The 20,151-nt window shown below is 40.7% G+C and overlaps 1 protein-coding gene across 6 annotated transcripts in view; it reads left to right on the top strand.

The window, feature by feature from the left end:
- The window catches only part of LOC129779506 (tachykinin-like peptides receptor 99D), a 214,628-nt gene that overhangs the window by 157,915 nt on the left and 36,562 nt on the right, over positions 1-20,151 (top strand). For all 6 annotated transcript variants that reach the window (XM_055787042.1, XM_055787026.1, XM_055787051.1 and 3 more), the window contains 3 exons: positions 2,480-2,680; positions 2,774-2,924; positions 4,550-4,746. In XM_055787042.1, the coding sequence (XP_055643017.1) occupies positions 2,480-2,680; positions 2,774-2,924; positions 4,550-4,746 (549 nt within the window). The remainder of the gene's footprint in view (positions 1-2,479; positions 2,681-2,773; positions 2,925-4,549; positions 4,747-20,151) is intronic.

Here is a 20,151-nt window from a genome sequence, read left to right as displayed (position 1 = left end):
TACATGTCCGTCCAATTAGCTAAATGTCGAACTAATTGTAAATTACTGTACTTTCAATCTGGAAACAATTTAAGAATGGGTGAAAATTGAATAATCAGGAAAGTCCCCAACTCAAGCTCAGAACAACTGCCAAATTCACATACTCATCAGATCCTGGAAAACAAATGATGAAAAAATCAATTTGTGTTTTATTATTATTTTGCATAATGTTTTAGAAAGCATTGAACTGTATTTCCTAAACTCTTTTTTGGAAGGTTTAATGGCCCTGAAAAGCACCTTGTTTTATGGAATGGTTCCAATTTAGAAAACTTAGTACTCGTGGTTTTGAAAAAAACCATTTCGAACGCCCTTGATGCCGCCTTGTTCTGGATTTGCCACCAAAGCAGATTGTATAAAGAACAAATTTTTTTCTTCTGCTACCAGCTGCCGTTTTGCGATTGCGTTTGGCACTCGCTACTCGCTGCAACTGCCTGTTGTCTTGATGTCCACCGAACCGAATGTGTTCTGTTCCGAATGCGGGTTTTCTTATCGTCGCGAGCAGCTTTGCCAGCTAACTCGATCACTTCGGCGGCCGAAACTATATAACGACGGCTAGGTGGACTGGTGCACTGGTACTAACGCGCTCGGCCTAGCTACCCTTGCGGGGAACTCCAGATCAACACGGTTCGAGCGGGATTTTGCCTTTCCCTTCACTTTTCCTCCTTTACCATGTCCAGACATGGCTGCTTGGGTTGGTTTGTTGATGTGTTGTGATGAGAACCGATGTGCTGTACGGTTTGAATGAGAATGATCGTTACGGCAGCAGAGCGGGGATTTTTAAGCTGACTGGCTGGCTCGAGAATTACGCATGTGTGAGACTGCGACCAATGTTTCGTTCATTTTTTTCTTTTTCCTTTCCAATCGTGCTTCATTATATTTCGCTGCTGCTCTGGTTGCCCGTTTTGGTCGGTACGATTTGAGGAGCACAAAATGGACCAATCAAAAATGGGCACATAGTGCATTTTGACAATGGTTGATAATTCACAATTATTCAATTATTTATCTCAAGAAAAATGAAATGTTATTCATTATGATAGATGCGTAGATATATTTCCTATCAATTGATGCAAAAACCTTTGCGATCTATTGAGAAATGCTCGAGTTTTAAGCGTTCCAAATCTTGCATTTTTTCCTACTTGTTCAGTGCCTAGATTTCCATTTCACCCCCTATATCTTCCGGTTAGACGTAGTCCTACGTCAATATGATATTATATTGTCTGAACGCTAAATATTCCATGGCATGTCAAGAGAATTTCCAGCCCGGGAAGACAATTGACCGATCGGGAATTGAATCCAATGCCTACATGCGCATCAGCCATGAATTTAAAAGGGATTTCTCGCTTTAGTATATTCCCGATAACAATCAGCTAATGCGATCGTTTTCGAGACCAAACAGCAGACCAACCCCAAGTCTAATTCTAGCCGATACTTCAGGCTCAGCAACTCTCCCAAGGCATGTCAAGAGTATTTACAACCCGGAAAGACCCTTTACCGATCAGAATTGAAGAACATCCCGCTTCACTGTATAACCGACAACGGTCTGTTAATCGTTTTCTAGTCCAGACAACTGGGTAAACCCAAGTCTCATTCCAGCCGATGCTTCAGACCCGTCATTCAACGTAGGGTATAATCGTGTCAATCTGAATCTGCAATGAGATCTGCCACAACACAGAAAGATCTCGTCAATCATCTGTTAAAATGATAAATTTACAAGTATTCCGGTTGAGCTATCCCTAGCGTCTTTTCAGTTTCCACTTTCAATCCCTTGGAATGCCTTGATTTTATTAAACAAAACAACAACAAAAAAAAACAATTTTATATATAATATTAAAACAATAACAACAATATGACAATGTTGCATTTCAAATTTCTCCGGTTCACGCGCGCTATGCTCAAACTCTTGTAGACTTCACAATTATATTCGAACTAATCTAACAACTAAAATAAATAAAAACAACAATCATCATAGTCTTGGGATAAAAAACATACACCTAAAACAGTACTCTATCCATTATATGAAATAATGATGACGGTCCCGCTTTATTTTTCTACAACGATTTGAGCTGGACGGATTCTCTCTGATAACTATTTGGAGGGATTCCTTTTATGACACAAACAAAACCAGTAGATAAGTTATTAAAAATAGTTGTTCGATTCAACTTTATAAGATCTTCTGGATGAGTTTCTCGGTATCTGTACAGGGTAAATTTACTCTTTGTTAGTATAATTATACGTATAACTCAGGGCTCGGCTATTGGCTAAATTGTTATATTCTTCTGGTATATCCTACAATTAATGAAGACGTATCATTTGTTCAACTTAGAACTATTTTTTCGTCGGTAAGAATGTACAATTTATGTAATTCGTATTGACGCCATATGGCCATGGCGACCCGACGATGTATGGTATTAATATAATAAGTCACTTCTCTTTTCCATAGATACATGGCAATAGTGAACCCTCTCAAACCACGAATGGGTAGAAGGGCTACTCTTTGTGTAGCAGCCGTCATTTGGATCATTGGAATTATTATTTCAAGTCCAATGCTACTGTTTTTCACCACATACGATTTTCAAGATAGAATAGTATGTTATTCTGAATGGCCGGATGGACCAACGAATCATTCGATGTTAGAGTATATGTAAGTGTTAAAAGTTGTTGTTCCCTTCTATTGTCTATTTCTGAAACCATCCATTATTGTTTACTGAACTATAAATTCATGCTTTTTCGTCAGATACAACGTTCTTTTTATGTTTTTAACATATTTCCTACCAATTGGATCGATGTCGTTCACCTATGCACGAGTTGGCGTTGAATTATGGGGATCAAAAAGCATCGGCGAGTGCACACAAAGGCAACTAGAGAATATCAAAAGCAAACGGAGAGTACGTATATTTAATTTTTTTATTATATTCATTATTATTCCATCATAATTTTCAAGCTTTTTGTCTCTAATGATACGGTTCACAGTTTTCTTGCACATGTTCTTGTGAAGCTATATATACAACTAGCTAACCCGGCAAACTTCGTCCCGCCCATTTACTTGATTAATTCTCGAGTAATGCAGAAATTTGTGTTTTATTTGTATGGCAGCCACCCCTAAGAGAGGGGGGAGGGGTATCTAACAACCATAGAAACATTCATTGCACCCTAAAGTTTCCATATGCCTAATTTGGTTTAATTTGCTTGATTAATTCTCGGGTAATGCAAAAATTTGTGTTTCATTTGTACGGCAGCCCCCTCTAAGAGAGGGGGAAGGAGTATCTTAACACCATAGAAACATTTATTGCATCCTAAAACCTCCACATGCCAAATTTGGTTTCATTTGCTTGATTAATTCTCGAGTAATGCAGAAATTTGTGTTTCATTTGTATGGCAGCCCCCCCCCCCCCCCTTTGAGCGGGGGAAGGACTGTCTAACCATCATAGAAACATTTATTGCACCCTAAAACTTTCACATGCCAACTTTGGTTTCGTTTGATTGATTAATTTCCGAGTAATGCAAAAAATTGTGTTTCATTTGTATGGCAGCCTCCTCTAAGAGAGGGGGAAGGAGTATCTTAACACCATAGAAATATTTATTGCATCCTAAAACCTCCACATGCCAAGTTTGGTTTCATTTGCATGATTAATTCTCGAGTAATGCAGAAATTTGTGTTTCATTTGTATGGCAGCCCCCCCCCCCTTTGAGTGGGGGAAGGACTGTCTAACCATCATAGAAACATTTATTGCACCCTAAAACTTTCACATGCCAACTTTGGTTTCGTTTGCTTGGTTAATTTCCGAGTAATGCAGAAATTTGTGTTTCATTTGTATGGCAGCCCCCCCTTAGAGAGGGGGGAGGGGTCTCAAAATATCACGAAAACCTTCCCCGGCCCCAAAAACCCCTACATACCAATTTTCATGTCGATCGGTTCAGTAGTTTCCGAGTCTATAAGAATCAGACAGACAGACAGACATCACTCCATTTTTATATATATAGATAGATAGATAGATATTGAACTTTAAACTGTCACTGCTGAATAGTCACCAGTAATGAAACAGCTGAAAGTAAACTATTTTTCGAAAAGGTATATCGGAAATATTGCAAAAAAGTGGAAAAAAACATATCTTGCAAACTAAAAAATATACACTCCTGATTGTTTGATATCTTTTGTAAGAAGTGTGAGCGGCATGAACAACCCGCTTTTCAAACCAGGAATGTGCAACCTAAAGACAAAATAAAAATGAATTTTTCGTTAAGAAAGAAATATTCGATGATTTTTATTATGTACATCCTTCTTTCATTGAATAACTGAATATTGATACACCTGGCTTGAATATTGAAAATCATTTTGTGAGCGTGGTGTGGGTACGTAACCGTAATAATCCTTTTACTTTTGTTGTTCATTAGATTACTTGTACTCGATATATACTTTCCACCACACCTGTATGTATATTTACCTATATCGTATCGAATTTCAAAACTCTGGCTGATTTCTTTTCATTCTCTATTTTATCCTCACGCATAGATAGTGAAAATGATGATAGTGGTAGTCGCTATTTTTGCCGTATGCTGGCTACCGTTCCAAATATACTTCATCGTTACATCATACTATCCGGATCTGACCAGCGAACCCTACATTCAGGAAGTGTATTTAGCTATATATTGGCTTGCAATGAGTAACTCAATGTACAACCCCATTATCTATTGTTGGATGAACTCGAGGTAAGTATAAAAAGATCAATCGGCCAAACACGAATTCAAAGGCTAATATCATAGAATATAATGAAGGTGGTATTTTGCAAATGTCATAAAAGTATCGGATTGCAAACATGAGATTTCAATTACAAAAAAGTACTCTCCAAGTACATTTCGAATCGAACCAGACCACAATATACTCAATAGACTGGCATAATACTTACTTAATGAACGGAAGTATTCGTAACATACTCATGAAATGCTTTCATTTGAAATGAATGGTTTCCTCAGTGTTAAAAGTGTTAATAATATTAATAACGGAAGGTACAAAAGGAAGTCATTTCTTCATAAAACAAATGAAAGTGATGAAAGTTGGATTTATTCCGGGTACACTAAATTACGAATATCTTGCTAGGTTCAGGGGAACTGTCTGTTGGAAAGTTCACCATATGCCGGCTGCATCATTGGCCCCCTGTACCTCTTGTCTCAACTTAGACTGCGAAGAGAAAAACAAACTATGAACCTTCGACAAAAATCGTATGATATTGCAATATTTCTTTTGTGTTTTGGCATTCTTTTATTACCAAGTAACCGAACTATTACCCAAGCTCAAGCTCTTTTGTTAGCAAGTAACCGAACTAGTTAAAATAAAAACGTGTCTAAGAATTTCATATTTATTCGTGCACAATGTACGATTTTGCCCAACAGGTTATGGGCCCAGCGACGCGAGTGCGTGTAGTTCGCGGGTTGTGAAAAGTTTTTTCGTTCGAAAATCGGATATAAAGTATTTTGTGGAGAAAGTATAGCGGTCTGTGAAGTGCACATTTTTGCTCGTTCGGAAAAGCATCATGGCGGCGTACACAAGCTTGAACTTAGATAAATTGAACGATTTTAACTACGAGCTTTGGAAGTATTGAGCTGGTGCTCTTGAGGGAGGGAATAATTTACGTCATCGACGAGGAGAAGCCGGAACCGCCGAGCGTATCCTGGATTCTTTCTTTCTTTGTTTGTTTTTAAGAGGCTTTAAACTTTGCAGTTCATTCGCCTCTATCCTGGATTCTCAAAGACGGCAGGGCGGGGGCTCTGCTCGATCTCTCGATCGAAGATGGTCAGACCGGCCACGTCCTGCATGCCACCACAGTTCGCGAAATGTGGCTCTCGATGAAAAACTACCACTCACGATCTTCTCTTGCTACAAAGATTCATGTTTTGCGGAAGCTCTTTCGGCTGTAGCTGATAGAGGATGGAAATATGGTCCATATTATGGATGGAAATATGGATCCACTGAAGGATTACTGGGTGGTTGCCATCATCCTGTTAAATCTGAACGAATCCTACGAGAATCTACTATCGGTCAGCAGACTGACCGACGAAGGTCTTGTTCAACAATATAATCGACAACCACCAGTTTCAGGGAAGGCTCTAACACGCTCGCAGCTTCAAATAACTTGATGGAGGATATTTATAGTTCGCTCGACAATAAACGCTTCGGTGGAATTTTGTTCGTCGATCTGAAGAAAGCATACGACACAGATGATCATAAGTTACTGATACTGAATCTTGAATCCTATGGAATAAGAGGAACGGCTAAAATATTGTTGGGTAGTTACCTGACGAACCGGACTCAATTTGTGTCTATTGTAAAATACTCCAGTCCTCAGCATCCCATATCGATTGGGGTTCCACAGGACAGTAATTTAGGTCCTGTACTCTACTCATTATTCATCAATGATCTATGCAAGTTGAAGATACACGGAAAAGTGCGACTATTTGCTGACGATACTTCCGTATTCGACCAGGCGACTGACTGTGGAAGAATTGCAAAACTAATCCAGGAGGATGTCACGCTTCTTATGGACTTTTTCAACGAAAATATGTCATCTCTCAATCTTAGTAAGATCAAATACATGCTGATACACTCCATGCGAAGGCGAATTCCAGACCCTGTTCCTGTTTCAGTCCAAGGCGTAATGCTTGAAAAGGTTAACGAATACTGTTATTTGGGTCTGACAATTGACACTACTGTAAGCTGGACTACACACATTAGTGCATTAAAGAAAAAGTTGAGTTAACGTGAATTATCATCGCGTGACCGTGTGAGCTATTCTTGCGCTATTGTGTTGATCCATAGCGCGTAGCCTCTGTCTCTTCCTGGTTAGGGCAGTAGAGCGCAGTATCGGAACAACTTTTATATTAAGGTACACATATTTAATATTAATATTATTATTCAACTCATATGTTCATTGTTTAATATTATCATCATAATTTTTTTTTTTGTTTTGTTATTTTTTTGTTTAGATTATTGTTAAAATCAATAATAGATTAAAAATAAGACACAATTTTTTGTAAAATGGAGAATAGTGGAGAATCTCCAGAGATGGAGATCTCCGATCATGAATCCCATACAAGATCTGGGAAAAAACATAAACGAGTCCCTCAAAAAAGAAGATAATTCTTCTGGGGACGAATCTGTTCATCCTTCCAAGCCCCCCTCTAAGAAAATAGCAAGCCTCCCTTCTGAACCCACTGTTACTTCCACTCCCCCTCTCCCATCATCGATTTCGCTTCCCCCTTCTGATGTTTCCGATCCAACCCAATCCTCGTCCTCGTCCTCGTCCTCGTCTTCTCCCTCTGTTGTCTCCGCTCCACGTGTCAGAGTTTATCCAGAAGATGCACCTGGAACTGACCCGCGGGTTGTTTTCCTCCGGCCAAAACCAAAAGGAAAAAGCCTTAACGTGATTCAGATCATGAAAGATCTGGCTAGATACTCTTCTGTATCTGAAATTCGCAGGGTTAGACCGAACAAATTGCGGGTTGTCGTGAATGAACGAAAACACGCAAACGAGATTGTTGCTGACCAACACTTCACTCTCGAATATAGAGCATTTATACCCTCCCATAACGTAGAAATTGAGGGGGTGATAACTGAAACGGGTCTGACGAGCGAACAAATAAAAAAAGAAGGAAAAGGCAAGTTCAAGAAGCTTCCCTCAATGGAAGTAAAGATCTTGGACTGTCGCCAACTCGGGAAACTCTCCCATGATGGGGACCAAACTAAATTTACACCGTCAGACTCGTTTCGAGTCACCTTTGCTGGTGCCGCCCTCCCTGACTACGTTATGGTGGACAAATTGAGACTACCTGTGCGACTCTTCGTGCCAAAGCCCATGACTTGCAACAAATGCAAGTCAGTTGGTCACACTTTAGATTATTGTGCCAACAAGGAGCGCTGTGCCACTTGCGGAGAGCAACATGAGGGGAAATCCTGCAGTGCGACTGAGCATAAGTGTCCATATTGCGGAGGATCCCCACACGCGCTCTCAGCTTGTGAAACTTACAAGAGTCGCTGGGACAAACAGAAGCGCTCTTTGAAGGAACGCTCGAAGCGCACTTTTGCGGAAATTTTAAAGGGCGCTTCTCCACTGGCCCGACAACAACAACAACCAATCTCAACACACAATACCTTTTCCACGTTGCCAGTTGATGAAATGGAAGCGGACACAGCTAGCGGGGGCACACCGTTTATTTTCAAAGGGAATCCCCGACGCAAAAATGTGACCACTCCCAAAGTTCAAGAACAAGTCCCCCCGGTGATACCCCCAGTTAGCTTGCCTAAAAACGGGAAGTGGGTTATATCTATGGTATAACCGCAATGGTGACGTAGGACTATCGTTGATTTAGAGATCATTTGTTTGAAGTTGAATCTGAATTCATTCTGAATGAATGAATATTTGGGGGACTTCGAAAACGAGAGTGTTACGTTGGATGCACAAGGTTTTATGCATCCAATATTGGATACGGAAATATTCTACTGATGGGGAAGAATAATCTTCAGAAGCTATTCTGTTAATTACGATTGATCGAAAAATCACAAAACCAAATGTATTTGGTCACAGTGTTACATGGATAGAAAACATTAAAATAAACTCTTTCACATGAATGTAATTTTAAATTCCCAGAGGAACTGGCAGATTATTTTCAGTAACGATTAGATATTACCACATTTTCCTCGATACTGGAAGCCCACCAGTGGTTAATGCTAACTCGATAACCATCTGTGAATAGCACTTGATTGAAACATATTTGGTCACAGTGGTACATGGATAGAAAACATTCAAATAAACTCTTCCACATGAATGTATTTTTAAATTCCCAGAGGAACTGGCAGATTATTTTCCGGATCTTTCTCGATACTGAATGGCATCCAAACGGAAAGAATTCCGTGCGTGTATGTGTGTGTGTAGCGGCTGCTTCGATGGTCACCTTCTCTTCTCCTGAAGGAAGGAAGGAAGGTCTTGTATTATACAGACTTTAAACTTTTGCAGTTCATTCGACTCTAGCCTTGAGAAAGGCCCTTTGAAAACTCTACTCTACTCCAGCGCTACCACCTCCGCCCTCTTGCCTTGAGAAAGGCACTCGATCCCTGGCCGTCCAGCTCGTCCAGCAACGATGTTGTCTTGTCGATGTCCTCACGAAAAATGAATGCGTCTCACCACCAGAATATCGCTTAAGTATGCTTTTTGTGCGTGATTGAATCGAGAGAAGGCGTGGTTTGCGATGGCAATTTGGAAGGAAAACTAGAGGGGAATGAACCCTCTGAGCTCGGAACTTTCGGCGACTGAGCAATAGTCGATTGCGGGCGCATACAATATTGGATACGGAAATATTCTACTGATGGGGAAGAATAATCTTCAGAATCTATTCTGTTAATTGCGATTGATTGAAAAATCACAAAACCAAATGTATTTGGTCAGTGTTACATGGATAGAAAACATTAAAATAAACTCTTTCACATGAATGTAATTTTAAATTCCCAGAGGAACTGGCAGATTATTTTCAGTAACGATTAGATATTTCCACATTTTCCTTGATACTGGAAGCCCACCAGTGGTTAATGCTAACTCGATAACCATCTGTTAATAGCACTTGATTGAAACATATTTGGTCACAGTGTTACATGCATAGAAAACATTCAAATAAACTCTTTCACATGAATGTATTTTTAAATTCCCAGAGGAACTGGCAAATTATTTTCCGGATCTTTCTCGATGCTGAATGGCATCCAAACGGAAAGAATTCCGCGCGTGTATGTGTGTGTGTGTGTGTAGCGGCTGCTTCGAGATCTTCCCGGGGAACAGTTTGTGGCATCACTCTCCTCCTGATGGATTCCCTTCTGGCCTAAGGTGCACAAACAGGCTCTTGGTGACACCGTTCATTCGCGCTTTCATGATAAACGAAGAGCTTCACCACAACAGCGACAACATGCTCCAATCGCTGTTCAATTAGAACTGAGTGGATTTCCGAGCGGCGCTCGCTTATATACCGATTGATGATTTCAATAGCCTGTTTTGAAAGCAATTTTAAGACTATTGAAACAAGTTTTTGGATCAGAAAGTAACAAGTATAGAACGCGTAGACATTTTATCTATCGAATGAAGTGTTTATCATACCATTTCGTTCAGTTGTTTAGGAGCTATTAACGCTCAAAATCTCGGTCTCCGGCGTAACGCTTTCGTTTTCGAAACTTTGATTTTACACCCCGGTATAGAAATGAAAGACGTAGTCCTACGTCAAAAATCGAGTGCAGCGGACAAGCAAAATCAGGTTCCTCCTGGCTTCCATGGGAATAGTTCACCTTCGAATGATCCAGCACTCGAGGGGACATCAAAAACCCCAACTGTTCCTGTTTTTCCGTCCAGTTCAACTTCCCAATCGGGATTTATACATGGCCCCTCCTTGCAATGATTATCTCTCTTGATGTCTAAACTAGATAGAGAGGTCGGAGATATCACTGTTTTTCAGTGGAATTGTCGTAGTCTTATCCCTAAATTGGATACATTCAAATTTTTAATTCATAACTTCAATTGTGATGTTTTTGCTTTGTCCGAAACTTGACTTTCTTCGCGAGATGATATCTCTTTCCACGATTTTAATATTATACGCTTGGACCGCGATGACAGATACGGAGGGGTACTATTGGGGATCAATAAGTGCCACTCATTTTTCGAATTAACCTTCCACCTATTGGAGGGATCGAAGCTGTTGCTTGTCATGCAAACATCAGAGGCAAAGACCTCTGTATTGTCAGCTTGTATTGGCCTCCGAGAGCTGCGGTTAGCCGCAAACAACTTGATGACATGTGCTCACTCCTTCCTGAGCCACGATTGATCTTGGGAGACTTCAACTCTCACGGAACTGCCTGGGGGGAACAGTACGACGACAATCGTTCATTGTTGATATATGACCTTTGTAACAACTTCAATATGACCGTTTTGAACACTGGGGAAACAACACGTGTGCCTAAACCTCCTGCTAACCCAAGTGCTCTTGACCTCTCGCTTTGCTCGAATTCACTATCGTTAGATTGCAAGTGGAATGTAATCCAGGACCCCAACGGTAGTGATCACTTGCCAATCAAAATTTCCATCACCATTGGGTCGAATTCTTCTGAATCTATAAACATGACATATGACCTCACAAGACACATTGACTGGAAAAAATATGCGGACGCGATTGCTCTAGCCATCAATTCCAGAGATGGTTTACCTCCATTGGAGGAGTATAACTTCCTTTCTCGTTTGATCTATGACAGCGCGGATCGCGCTCAAACGAAACCCATCCCAGGTTCCACTATTCGTCGAAGGCCTCCCAATCTATGGTGGGATAGCATATGTTCCAAGCTTTATGTAGAAAAATCGAATGCATTCCGACTTCAATTCGTACCGCCCAATAGCAATGCTGTCTTGTATACGGAAATTGTTGGAGAAAATGATCTTGTTTCGCCTTGATCGATGGGTTGAAACGAATGGCCTACTCTCAGATACACAATATGGGCTCCGCAGGGGCAAGGGGACGAATGATTGTCTTGCGTTGCTTTCTTCAGAAATTCAAATGGCTTACGCCGAAAAAAAAAATTAGTGGGTTATATCTATGATATAACCGCAAGGTTCACGTGGAACTACCTTAGCTTAGCAATCATTCGTTTGTATTGATTAAATTCTTGATTGAATGAAACAGTTTCCAAATTCAATTGAGTTCAATATATTTGCTCTGTGAGTGAAAAAAATGAGCAAATGCCGTGTAAAGTCAATTCATTTATTGTGATTGATTGTTCTTCGTTACAAGTAAATTTAATGACGGACCTTTTACGTTTGATATGATGACTAGAACAAAATATATGTACGGAAGAATTATCAAACGTTTGATGAACCAGCCGAAGGCTGAAAATCTTCCCAATAAAGACAAAAAAAAATTATCAAACGATTATTTTATTTTACATTTCCCTCTGAAGTTTACATCCCAAAAGTGTACATACTTCTCGAATCTCGAATTTGCTTGAAACTGGGAAGTTTATTCGCTTCTAGTGGCTGCACGATTTTCCCAGGTTCCTAAGTTTAGAAGATCATGTTAGGACAGACATATTCCACTCTGCACAAAGGCAAGCGAGGACAAAAGTACTCGCAGTTTGCATTTATTTGCAGAGCCGATTTCCCCGGAAACCTCGGTTTTGAAGTCTGTGTTAGGGAAACACATTTCAATCGGAACAAAAATACCCCCGATTTGTATGAATTCGCAATGCCGATTTCCCCTCGCTTCATGGATTTGAAGTCTGTGTTAGGGAAACACATTCCAGTCGGAACAAAAATACCCACAACTTGCATGAATTTGAAATACCGATTTCTCCAGGCACCTTGGTTTAGAAATCTCTATTAGGGAACACATTTCGGTGGGAACAAAAGCTCCCCCTACTTTCGTGTGTTCTTTTTCTTCTTTTTGGCTTTAAGAGGGTTTAAACTTTTCAGATCACTCGCCTCTAGGCTCTTTCGTGTGCTTGCAATGCCGATTTCGCTGCTTGGTTTTATAGTCTGTGTTAGGGAACATTTTTCGATGAGAACAAAAGTCCCCCTACTTTCATGTATTTGCAATGCCGATTTCCCCAAGGCTGCTTGGTTTTGATGGCTGTGTTAGGGAAACCGTAAATCGGGCCAATCAAAACGATGCAGTTAGGGCGTTTAGATAACGCCTAATATTTTACAGTTATTCAATTGTTTATCTAATGAAAAACAACATTTTGTTAGTTGCGATAGATGCGTAGAAATATTCCCTATCAAGTGATGCAAACATCTCTCCTATTCAGTACGAAATGTTCGAGCTATAAGCATTCGAAATCTTTCATTTTTTCCTGCATGTTCTGTGTTTAGGTTTTCATTTTACCCTCCATATATTCCGGTTAGACGTAGTCCCACGTCAACAAATGGCTCCAGTATTCTTGGACAAAAGGGGGCCTTTGATTCTATTTCAATAGAGGTTTTGTCAGACAAATTACACTCTCGGGGTCTGCCGCCTCTATTGAATAATATGTTATATAACTTGCTTTGTGAGAAACATTTGAACTTTTCTCACGGAGATTCGGCAGTAAGTCGGGTCTTTTACATGGGCCTCCCCCAGGGCTCATGTTTAAGCCCCCTTTTGTACAACTTCTATGTAAGCGACATCGACAATTGCCTTACACAAAATTGCAGCCTAAGACAACTTGCAGATGATGGAGTGGTGTCTGTCGCAGGATCAAACGAATCCGACCTGCAAGGACCCTTACAAGATACTTTGAACAATTTTTCAACCTGGGCCGTTGGGTTAGGGATCGAATTCTCCACGGAGAAAACAGAGATGGTGGTTTTTTCTAGGAAGCATAGACCAGCAAAACCAAAGCTTCAACTTTTGGGTAAACCGATCACTCATGCTATGTCATTCAAGTATCTTGGGGTCTGGTTCGACTCCAAATGTACTTGGGGGGCCCATATTAGGTATCTGAGTTAAAAATGTCAACAAAGAATAAACTTTCTCCGTACAATTACCGGCACCTGGTGGGGAGCCCATCCCGAAGATCTTATTATGTTGTATCGAACAACTATTCTCTCAGTGATGGAGTATGGCAGTTTCTGTTTTCAATCAGCTGCCAAAACACACCCCATTAAACTCGAGCGAATATCTTTGTCTCCGTATTGCGTTGGGATGTATGCCCTCAACGCATACTATGAGTCTCGAGGTTTTGGCAGGCGTACTCCCACTAAAAGATCGCTTCAATTTATTATCTCTTCGGTTCCTCATCCGGTGTAAGGTTATGAATCCATTGGTGATCGGAAATTTTGAGCAATTGATCGAGCTAAATTTTCATTCTGGATTCATGAGTTCATATCATGAATTCACCTCTATGCAGGTTGTTCCTTCTTCGTATATTCCCAACCGTGTTTGTTTTCCTGACTACATCAATTCCTCTGTACATTTCGATCTGTTCATGAAGGAGAAAACCCATGAAAATCCAGATTATCTTAGATTGGGGTTCGTTCCTACGATCTTCAATGCAAAGTATGGGCGTATCAATTGTGATAATATGTACTTTACTGATGGGTCCTCTATGAATGAGTCCACAGGATTTGGAGTGTTCAACGTATTTTGACGTAGGACTACGTCTTTCATTTCTATACCGGGGTGTAAAACCAAAGTTTCGAAAATGAAAGCGTTACGCCGGAGACCGAGATTTTGAGCGTTAATAGCTCTTAAACAACTGAACGAAATGGTATGATAAACACTTCATTCGAAAGATAAAAGGTCTACGCGTCATATACTTGTTACTTTTTCATCCAAAAACTTGTTTCAATAGTCTTAAAATTGCTTTCAAAACAGGCTATTGAAATCACCAATCGGTATATAAGCGAGCGCTGCTCGTAAACCCCCTCAGTTATGATTGAACAGCGATTGGAGCATGTTGTCGCTGTGTTGTGAAGCTATTTTCGTTTATCATGAAAGCGCTAATGAACGGTGTCACCAAGAGCCTGTATGTGCACCTAAGGCCAGAAGGGAATCCATCAGGAGGAGAGTGATGCCACGGTTCCGCTTGAAACATCGGCCGCCACACACACATATACACGCGCGGAATTCTCGTTGCTGAAAAATAATCTGCCAGTTCCCCTGGGAATTGAAAAATACATTCATGCGAAAGAGTTTATTTTAATGTTTTCTATCCATATAACACTGCAACCAAATACATTTGGTTTTGTGATTTTTCAATCAATCGCAATTAATAGGAAAGCTTCTGAATATTTTTTTCCCATCAGTGGAAAACTTTCGTATCCAATATTGGATGCGTAACATGAAAAACGTGAAACATCATCGCTAAAATCAAGTCATTTTCGAGCGATTATTTGCTTTCTACTCATATAATGCTGCGACCAAATACATTTCGTTTTGGATTTTTTCAATCAAGTGCGATCAACCTAAGACCACGTCTTTCGACAATTTATTAGAGGTGCAATGAATCTTTAGGAATTCCCGCTCTACGCGCACTGGCAAACAATGTTCACTCAACAATTTCTCAAACGAGAAATGGGTGTTGTGAGAAAAGATTAGCGAACGCGAAAACGACAAACGGGAGAAAGATATGTTTGGAGGTTGGAGGAAATTGGCAGAAAACTTCTTCATTCTATCATTCAAATAATGTGATTCATACCACTTCGTTTTACCAGAAAGAGTTTCTTAATGCTTAAAGGAGGAATTGAGTCCTCCGAGGAAATTACCCAGCGCAAATTACAGTCGACTATCGATTGCGGCATTCCTACACAAATAATTTTATAATGCAGTTTCACCAAAGTGATTTCTTCGGATATATTCACTACATCATGTCATATATTTCATATTCTTCATTATGAAATCCATATGCATGGCACCTATCGTAATCGAATTATCATCGACACCACGATTTTCGCTAAATGCTCCTTTCAGTTCGGCTTGTAAAAAACTTTTCTGAACTCTAATCCATCAAATTGGGAGCCCTGAAAAGGGCCGTTGATTATATGCTAAGCTAATATAGCACGCTCTCCTCGGATACGATGGGCCAGCTGGATGTCCTTGGGCATGATGTGACGCGTTTTGCATGGATAACACACAAATTGGTATATTCGAATAAGCCTCCTGCAGCGTCATAACTGCGGAACTTTGGAAGCGCAAGTCGGTTTTGAAGTCCTGAGCAATTCCACGATCCAAATGCTGCAAAGGTAGCTGCGGATCACCAATTCGGTCGACTTCTGATAGCGACGAATTTCACGCAAAGTTCCCGGTCGATAGCGATGTGGCTTCTTCACCTATCCTGCTGCTGGTGCGCTTATCCGAGCTGCTTTCATGTGCCTTACCACCGAAAGACTAACGAGCTGTCTGCGAAAGACTAACCAGCTCGAGTCCTCACGGTGCGAGAGTAGAGTAAGAAATGAACGAAAGCAAAGGAAGCGTCATTTTATAAACCATAAAAATATAGAATCTAAACCCCACCCTTATTATATTCGTAAGTATACAGTAAGCTTATATAATAAAGAGGGTGGGGTTTACATTCGATACTTTTATGTTTTATAAAATGACACTTCCCTTGCTTTCGTTCATTTCCATTCTTTGTGTGGACACCGACTGGACAACATCGTTGCTGGACGGGCTGGACGGCGAGGGATCGAGTGCCTTTCTCAAGGCAAGAGGGCGGAGGTGGTAGCGCTGGAGTAAAATAGAGTAGTGTTTTCAAAGGGCCTTTCTCAAGGCTAGAGACGAATGAACTGAAAAAGTTTAAAGTCTCTATAATACAATACCATTACCATTTCGTTCATTTCTTACTCTACTCTTGCACCGTGAGGACTCGAGCTCGTTAGTCTTTCGGTGGTAAGGCACATGAAAGCAGCTCGGATAAGCGCACCAGCAGCAGGATAGGTGAAGAAGCCACATCGCTATCGACCGGGAACTTTGCGTGAAATTCGTGGCTATCAGAAGTCGACCGAATTGGTGATCCGCAGCTACCTTTGCAGCATTTGGATCGTGGAATTGCTCAGGACTTCAAAACCGACTTGCGCTTCCAAAGTTCCGCAGTTATGACGCTGCAGGAGGCTTATTCGAAGATACCAATTTGTGTGCTATCCATGCAAAACGCGTCACATCATGCCCAAGGACATCCAGCTGGCCCATCGTATCCGAGGAGAGCGTGTTATATTAGCTTAGCATATAATCAACGGCCCTTTTCAGGGATCCCAATTTGATGGATTAGAGTTCAGAAAAGTTTTTTACAGGCCGAACTGAAAGGAGCATTTAGCGAAAATCGTGGTGTCGATGATAATTCGATACCGATAGGCGCCATGGATATGGATATCATAATGAAGAATATGAAATATATGACATGATGTAGTGAATATATCCCCATATCGAAGAAATCATTTTGATGAAACTGTTTACCGTTTGTCGTTTTTAATTGTTGGGAAAGGGCATTATTTTTGCTGAGTAAATTCCAAGAAAAAGTCCATTCCTTCTTTAAGCGTGATTCATTCTGCTTCGGATCAACGGAACAGTATGATAATAATTTCATACAAAAGATAAAATGTCCAAGAGTTATATGATTGCTATTTATTGAGTCGAAAAATTGTTTCAATAGCTTAATGATAGCTTCGAAAACAGGTTATTGAAATCATTCGTATCCGTATGTAGCGCGCCCACTTGGAAGCCCATTAATCTTATTGGAATGTGAGATGGGGAAGCTCATACTTACGTCTATGCATTATGCTGTACACTTCAATTAGAGCCCCCGCACACTACAGACTTTTCTTCAGCCGACAGTTTGGTCGGATCGGCTACTGGTGCAAACACCGACCCAACGGAATCGGTGTAATGTGCGCACATGCATACCTCTCCGTACTGATTAAGAAGCCAACCGAACTATCGGTCGACAAGTCAGTCTGCAGTCTGCGGGGGCTCTTAATTTCGTTTTTGCAGGCCGAACCGAAAAATTTTCAGTCGAGTTAACTCTTTTTTACAGTAATGCGTTTGAATCCGGACACTTTGCATTACATTCAATATCATACCACAGCCATAACATTTTTTTTCATGTTGAATTTATGCGAATAATAACTACTAATATAGTTACTGATAGTTTCTTGATAGTTACTAATCAATCGCATTAATTGAACATGCAGAAAATGTTGTGGCTGCGGTATGGTATTAAATGTAACGCAAAGTGTCCGGATTCAAATACATTACTGTATACTTACTTCGATGTTATTCGTTTCTCTCTCAGGGTAAGCAACGAATATAATAAGGGTAGGGTTTAGATTCTATACTTTTATGGTTTATAAAATGACGCTTCCTTTGCTTTCGTTCATTTTCGCACCGTGAGGACTCGTTTGTTTGGGACAAAGCAGACAGCTCGTTAATCTTTCGGTGGTAAGGCACCACGAAAGCAGCTCGGATAAGCGCACCAGCCGCAGGAAGTGTGGAGAAGCCACATCGCTATCGACCGGGAACTTTGCGTAAAATTCGTCGCTATCAGAAGTCGCTGATCCGCAAGCTACCTTTGCAGCAGTTCGTTGAATTGCTCAGGATTTCAAAACCGACTTGCGCTTCCAAAGTTCCGCGGTTATGACGCTGCAGGAGTCCTATTCGAAGATACCAATTTGTGTGCTATCCATGCAAAACGCGTCACATCATGCCCAAGGACATCCAGCTGGCCCATCGTATCCGAGGAGAGCGTGCTATATTAGCTTAGCATATAATCAACGGCCCTTTTCATGGCTCCAAATTTGATGGATTAGAGTTCAGAAAAGTTTTTTGCAGGCCAAACTGAAACGAGAATTTTCGTTTGGATGCCATACAGCATCGAGAAAATTCCGGAAAGATCTAATCGTTGCTGAAAAACAATCTGCCAGTTCCCTGGGAATTGAAAAATACATTCATGCGAAAGAGTTTATTTTAATGTTTTCTAATCATATAACACAGCGACCAAATACATTTGATTTCGTAATTTTTCAATCAAGTGTAATTAGCTGGAAAGCTTCGGAAGATTATTCTTTCCCATCAGTAGGATATTTTCGTATCTAATATTGTATGCGCGCGCAACGGAAATTGTTTCGTATCGCGAAAATTATATAATATTCAATCGATATTGCTCAGTCGCCGAAATTTTCATACTCAGAGAGTTTATTCTCCTCTAGTTTGCCTTCCAAATTGCCATCGTAAACCACACCTTCTCTCGATTCAATCACGCACGAAAAGCATACTTAAATGATATTCTGGTGGTGAAACCCATTCATTTTTCGTGAGGCGTCGTACACAAATTACGTAACGCGATAAGGGGGGAGGGGGTAGATGTTGCGTTACTTTCTGTTTATTAGAGATAGGAAATTGCGTTACGTAAGGGGGGGAGGGGGTTAAAGATCCGGATTTTTAGCGTTACGTAATTTTTGCACGACGCCTGAGGACATCGACAAGACAACATCGTTACTGAACGAGCTGAACGGCGAGGGATCGAGGGATTCATTACCTGGCCTGACCTGACCTGAAATGCAATCAGTTTGTTTTAACTGTGAGGGAGCGCAGAAAAGCCGATCGATCAGAAGGAGAAGAGAAGGTGACCAAGAGAGCATCGAAATACGGTTCCTTGGGAAGACATTGAAGCAGCCGCCACACACACACACACACATACACGCGCGCAACTCTTTTCGTTTGCTGGTTATCGAGAAGAAACCTGGAAAGAAATGATCGTTGCTGAAAAATAATCTGCCAGTTCCCCTTGGAATTGAAAATTACATCCAAGCGAGTTTATTTTAATTTTTTTTCTATCCATATAATACTGCGACCACATACATTTGGTTTTGTGGTTTGTCAATCAAGTGCAGTTAACAGGAAAGCTTCTGAAGATTATTCTTCAGAACAAGGTTTTTTGTATCCAATATTGAATGCATATAACCTTGAGCCTCCAACGTAATGCTCTCGTTTTTGAAGCCAACCAAATATTTATTTATTCATTCATTCAGGATGGATTTAGATTCAACTTCAAACAAATGATCCCTAAATCAACGATAGTCCTACGTCACCCTTGCGGTTATACCATAGATATAACCCACTTCCTGTTTTTTAGCACCTCACACAGTCTTCAGAATCCTTGCTCGGTATATATTGCTGAATTGGCAGCGATATACTGGGCGCTGGACAGCGTCGCCTCACGACATTGTAACGGATAGTCTTAGCTCTGTCGAAGCTGATGCCGGAAAGGAACTCGCCGTACTTCCTTGAATTTTGATACGAGAAATTTTGAGTGCTTTATCCAGACGCTGTTATGTCATTACCTTTGTCTGGGTCCCTTCACATTGCTCAATTACGGGTAATGAGAGGGCTGACTTATTGGCAAAGGTAGGTGCAATTGAAGGCGATATATATCAGCGTCAAATCGCCTTCAATGAATTTTATTCTTTAGTTCGCAAAAATACCATCGCTAACTGGCAACGCAAGTACAAGAGCGTCTCGCAAGTCTTCAGCAGCACAAAAACCAGCACTGCGGAAAACAAAAATGCCATAACATCGCTATTAGAAATAGCCCCAACGGTAAAGTGACCAGATGGTCAGAGATCTAACGCG

The sequence above is a fragment of the Toxorhynchites rutilus genome, chromosome 1 (assembly GCF_029784135.1).
Source record: "Toxorhynchites rutilus septentrionalis strain SRP chromosome 1, ASM2978413v1, whole genome shotgun sequence".
NCBI lineage: Eukaryota > Metazoa > Arthropoda > Insecta > Diptera > Culicidae > Toxorhynchites > Toxorhynchites rutilus.
Note: the sequence above shows the minus strand (reverse complement) of the source record. Positions and strands in the feature narration are given on the sequence as shown.